The 5,651-nt window shown below is 34.9% G+C and overlaps 1 protein-coding gene across 1 annotated transcript; it reads left to right on the top strand.

Moving 5' to 3' along the window:
* The first annotated feature begins 910 nt into the window (after nt 1–910).
* LOC114290026 (disease resistance protein RPP13-like) lies at nt 911–5,436 on the top strand. The gene is made up of 2 exons (XM_028233902.2): nt 911–3,753; nt 5,192–5,436. The coding sequence occupies exon 1, from the start codon at nt 1,050–1,052 to the stop codon at nt 3,732–3,734; it is 2,685 nt and encodes an 894-aa protein (XP_028089703.2). The 5' UTR covers nt 911–1,049; the 3' UTR covers nt 3,735–3,753; nt 5,192–5,436.
* The last annotated feature ends 215 nt before the right edge of the window (nt 5,437–5,651 follow it).

The following is a 5,651-nucleotide window of genomic DNA, read 5'->3' on the forward strand; positions in this document are numbered from 1 at the left end:
TTTTTTAAAATAATTATCCCATTAACTTTTGCTATCCTAAACTTCTCTCTTTCAAGAACATTACATAACAATTTTTTTCACCAATCACAAATCATCATAACTCTCCATATTTTAAATCACTAATCACAAATTATCATACCTCCATATATTTTCTAATTACAGAGCTACTGCAGAGCTCTAATTAGAGCTGTTGTAGTACAGCTCTAATGAGCTGTCCATAAATAATAATAATAAAAAAACAGTAAAATAAAAGACAAAAAAAAAAAAAAGAAAAGAAAAAGATATATTAAAACTCTTTTTTTAAAGGTCTAGATCATTTTTCTTTCTAATTATTTAAGAAAAAAATTATGTACCCACCTTTTCACTAATCACAATAACCAATAACTTCTCTCTCTTCACATGGGTGACCACACGACACATCCTGTCATTCGAGGAGACTTGTGCGGTCAATAACTTCTCTCTCTTCACATGGGTGACCACACGACACATCCTGTCATTCGAGGAGACTTGTGCGGTCAAGGGTTCCGATGCTGGGATTGGATCTCATCAGCAATGGCAAAGATGCCCTTCAACAAGTCCCCTCAAAGTCCCTTGCCATTGTTTCGAAGAAACCACCCATTTTGGCTTAAAACTTAGGTCAAGTTTCACAAGTCCATAAAAAGTTAAAAAGTTAAAAAGTTAAAATATTACTTAAAAAGTTAATATTATTAATTAAAAGTTAAAAATTATGACTGCACAACTTCAAATCCTAATTTTTCTCTACACACTAATTTATACAATTTTTTAATACACATTTTTTCCATAAAAAGTCAAAAAGTTAACCCAAACATCCATATTTTTTTCCTCAATTTTTTAGTCTAAAAAGACAAAAAATACACTTATTTAAGACACTCCAAACAACCCCTTAAATTAAATCCCTCTTCTTTTTCAATCAAAGAAGTTCTTTGTCGTTCGAAGTAATTAAGCCCTTACATTTTCCACCTTCTTGAGATCAAACCACCCAAATTCAATACGTATACAGAGTGTACAAAAGAACATAGCTGCCAAGGATGGTTGATGCTGTTGTCTCTTCCGTAGTGCGGAGACTTGGTGGTCTTCTCATTGATCAAGTAATTTTTTTGCAAGGAGTGGGAGATGAAGTCAACTATCTGAGAACCAAATTGGAATACATGTTGTGTTTCTTGCAAGATGCAGAAGAAAAACAAGATCAAGACAGTAGGATACGCAAATGGGTATCCGATATTAGAGATGCTGCTTACGAAGCCGAGGATATTATTGACAAGTTTATCCTCAAAGTTGAAGAGGGAGGGATTCCCAACAAAAAGGTTGGGTTCAAAGCTTGCCTTAGAAAGTACTTTTGCATCTACAAACAAGCAAACGAGTATGGGATAGGTAAGGAGATTCAAGAATGGAAGAATAGACTTGATGAAATCGATCGAAATCATGAAATTTTCAAGATTAGAAATATCGAAGCTGCTGGGGAGGGATCAAGTAGCATGAATGAGAGATTCAAGCAACTACGGAGGACAACACCTTATGAAGACGACCAACATGTTGTGGGCTTCACGAAGGATGTTGAGTTACTGATGTCTGAACTTCTCGAAGAAACTCCCCATCAACGTGTGATTTCGATTGTCGGCATGGGCGGTTTGGGTAAGACGACCTTAGCTCGAAAACTTTACAACTCGAGCAGTGTTGGAGATAAATTTGAACGTAAAGGTTGGGTTTCTGTATCCAAGGATTACAACATCCAGAATCTTCTTCGAAGAACAATAAAATCTTTCAAGATGCCAAGCACCAAAGAAGAATTGGAAATGTTGGAAAAGATGGAAACAGATGATTTGGAGTGCCATTTACATGAGTTGTTGAAAGAAAGTCGATACCTGGTGGTGATTGACGATGTATGGGATACAGATGCTTGGGCAAGCTTGAGGAGAGCCCTCCCAGACAACAAGAAAGGAAGTAGAGTAATTATCACCACTCGTATCAAACTTGTTGCCGAGAGTTCTGGTAGGAGAAAATATGTTCATGAGCTTCCATTTCTACAACCAGAAGAAAGTTGGGAATTATTTTGTAAGATGGTAGTGTTTCCGGACTATGATGGGGTCGATGATAAAACAAATCGTTGTCCTCCAAGGTTGGAGGAATTGGCAAGAGATATGGTCAGAAAATGCCAGGGCTTACCCTTGGCCATAGTCGTCTTGGGTGGGCTATTGTCAAGAAAACATCCCGATGAGTGGCCCAAGTTGCAGGGCCGCTTCTGGCGGCATGTAAGCGGTGACGACTTTGAAAGCCATGACTCGGCTCATGTTACACAAATATTGGCTTTAAGTTTCACCGATTTGCCTCATCACTTGAAGTCGTGCTTTCTTTACTTGGGGTTGTTCCCTGAAGATTTTGAAATTGATGCAGAGAGACTTATACGGTTATGGGTGGCAGAAGGTTTCATTCAACAAGCAGAAGGAGAAACTTTAGAGGAGACAGCTACAGAATATCTAAATGAGCTGATTGATAGAAATTTGATTCAAGTAGCTCAAAGAAACTGGATGAGAATTAGAGGATGCCGAGTTCATGATCTTCTTCGGGATTTTGCAATTGAAAAGTCGAAGGAGTTAAATTTCCTTCATATCTATGATGGAAATGTTTATTCGGCACCCTCTCCCTGCAAACATCGAAGACTAGCTTCTCATAGCTGTGGATTAAAAAGGTTTGCTTCCTTTGATCAGTCATCAAATTTGCATTTACGAACCCTTTTGTTCTTCAACTCGGAAAATGAATCCGCCGAAATAGGGGAGTTACAATTTCCGTACAAAAAATTGAGATTGTTGAGAGTGTTAGATCTTGGGGAAATTATATTCAATCATTCCCAAGGAAAAACAGAGCATGTAAGCCTACTTGATGCAATAGAGAAGTTGATTCACTTGAGGTACTTTAGGATAAATGACTGCAAAATAAACAAGATTCCACCGTCCATAGGTAACTTGCAAACCCTACAAACCCTGGAATTTCCCCCCTCGTATTCCCTAACTGTGTTACCAGATGAGATATGCAATGCAATGCAGTTGAGACATTTAATTGGATGCTTCAAGTGGCCTTTCCGAGTGGAAAACCTAACAAACCTTCAAACTCTAAACTTCATTGACGTTGATGACCGGATGGAATTTAATCCATCAAGGGATTTAATCAATCTTCGAGAGCTTTACGTAGAATTTAATGGAGAAAGCATGGGGTTCACTCTAGACTCTATTGGTAAATTAAGAAGCCTCCAAACATTATTTCTATGTAAGGTTAGGGGCACTGTTTGGAATCTTACACTGCAACCACTTTCTCAATGCCAGCACCTCCTTCAACTGAAGTTAAGAGGATACATAGGAAGGCTACCAACAGAGATGCACGAATTCTTACCGAATCTGAAATACCTCTGGTTGGATGGAGAGGACATGAAGGAAGATCCTATGCCGTCATTGGAGAAGCTTCCAAAGCTGACAATTCTTGACTTGGTTGAATACGGAGCAAATAAATTTGTTTGCACCGCAGGAGGGTTCCCTCAACTCGAAATTCTAATTGTTTACAGGTGTGTAGTGAAGGAGTTACAAGTGGATGAAGGAGGAATGCCTCTGCTTCGGGGTTTGGGTTTGTACGACAGTGTCATTTATAGCATCCCAGAGAGATTAAGGTCCATCCCTGTCCCCAAAAATTGGGCTGTGGCAGAGGCGGATGACTGGCCTTACTAACAAAGAAAACAAGTTACAGGTGAGTAATCGTTGCTGCCAGAAAATATATTGTAAAGTTTATTTGTTCTATGTATAATTAAATATATAGTATATATATATATATGTGTGTGTGTGTGTGTGTGTTTTCTTAACAATATTTGGTAGACTAGCTAGGTGAGTAGAGAAATCATAAGATTCACCTTGTTTGGTTTTAATTTTTTGAAAATTGAGTTTTTTTTAAAGGAATTTTTTTTTAATATTTTAAGTAATTTTTTTTTTTTTACTTTTTTCATATTCTTATATATTTATTGATTTTTTAAAATATTTTTTTACAAATATTTTATTTTTAAGATACATCTAGGTTATGTACATGTAGAAAGTAAAAAAAAAAAATTACTTAAAAGATTAATAGCATGTATTGAATTTTCTTTTTCTTTTCTTTTTTTAAATATTTTTGGAATTTAGTAAATTTTTTGATTTCCACAAATATTATATTTTTTATTTGTATTTATATTAAGTGTATCAAAAATTAAAAAATTTGCTTAAAATATTAAACAAATTCACTAAAAATAAAAAAAATATATATGAAAAATAAAAATTCAAATTTCAAAAAATTGGAATTAAACAAGGTGATTAGGTGAGAAAAGAAAAGAAAAATTAAATAATTTTGATTTCTCATCATTGTATTTGGATAAACCAAAATAAAAGAAAATACATGTGTTTTTTATTTAAATATTGCTATTGATGGCCAAAAATTAGATTCACTTTCTAACTCTCATTTATTTTTTAATTATTAACCAATAATCTTGTTGACACATTATTGGTCTAGAAAGTGGATTTAGAAAGAGAAAACACATGTCGTTTTATTATCAATGCTTTGCATCTAGATAGACAATTAAAGTATTTTGATTTTTAAATTTTTTTTTTATACAACTACTTTTGTTTTTCACCAAAATTGGTGAGAAACAAAACAAGAGTTTTAGGATTTTTTTTATTTATTATTAAACTAATTCATATATAGACTTGTTTTCATAGAGCTTGTTTTCTAATCTGCGAAATGATAATCCACGCATTTAGTTTCTTGCTAGTTTAGTGAGTTAGACAAATGAAATGATTTTTGAAGAGATATTATGATTCAATCATTCAATTATCTCAAAAATTGTGCTTAGATAATGGGATAGTCCTCTTATAATATGCATTAGTTACGATTTAAATTAATATTGGCAATGTGTAAAAAGTAAGGCAATAGTGCTATATTTTAGATAGCATCTCCACCTCATAGTTTCACATCAGCACATGTCCCACCTCAAGTAAGATAATTGATATATAGTAATTGACCCACCTTATGTGCGTCACTCGTGTGATAACTGATATCATATTTTACATACATCTTTAAGAATTTTGTTTTTCATTTTTTATTTTTTAACACATTTCTTACATCTTAGTTCGTAATTTTTTTTTATATTTTTTTTAAACAGGAATGAAAGTTGGAGGAAACAAACAAAGTGGTTGGTGATGCTTGTGTGCTTGTTGTGCTGTTGGAGACTAGAAGTTCTTTTTATTTATTTATTTATTTATTTTCCTTCTATTTTGTTAGGTTTTTATTCTTGCCAATCCCGTTTGACAAAACTCCTTTCAGTTGTACTTGTTTTCGCATTTTTTATTTCAGTGAGACTATGAGTTGTTAGATGTGAATCCAACCTGAATTGTGCCTTGCATAGAAGTTTTGTGATGTTAATTCTTTCAAGATTGCCACTTCGCTGATTATGACGGGGATCGAGCTGCCCGGTTAGCTTGTCGGGGTCCAAGGGGCAGCGCCCAGGCGGGGTCGAGGGGCAGCACCCCCGAAACAAAATACAAAAATGCATTTAAAGTTGCCTGTCCGCTCGAGCGGACATTCCCCCGCTCGAGCGGAGAATGCTGAGTTCCAGAAGTTTA

The sequence above is a fragment of the Camellia sinensis genome, chromosome 5, assembly GCF_055761805.1.
Source record: "Camellia sinensis isolate YWXY chromosome 5, ASM5576180v1, whole genome shotgun sequence".
NCBI classification, from domain to species: Eukaryota; Viridiplantae; Streptophyta; class Magnoliopsida; order Ericales; family Theaceae; genus Camellia; species Camellia sinensis.

What these genes read in the sequence shown, in the direction of transcription:
- LOC114290026 (XM_028233902.2), top strand. Translation starts at nt 1,050, where the DNA reads ATGGTTGATGCTGTTGTCTCTTCCGTAGTGCGGAGACTTGGTGGTCTT.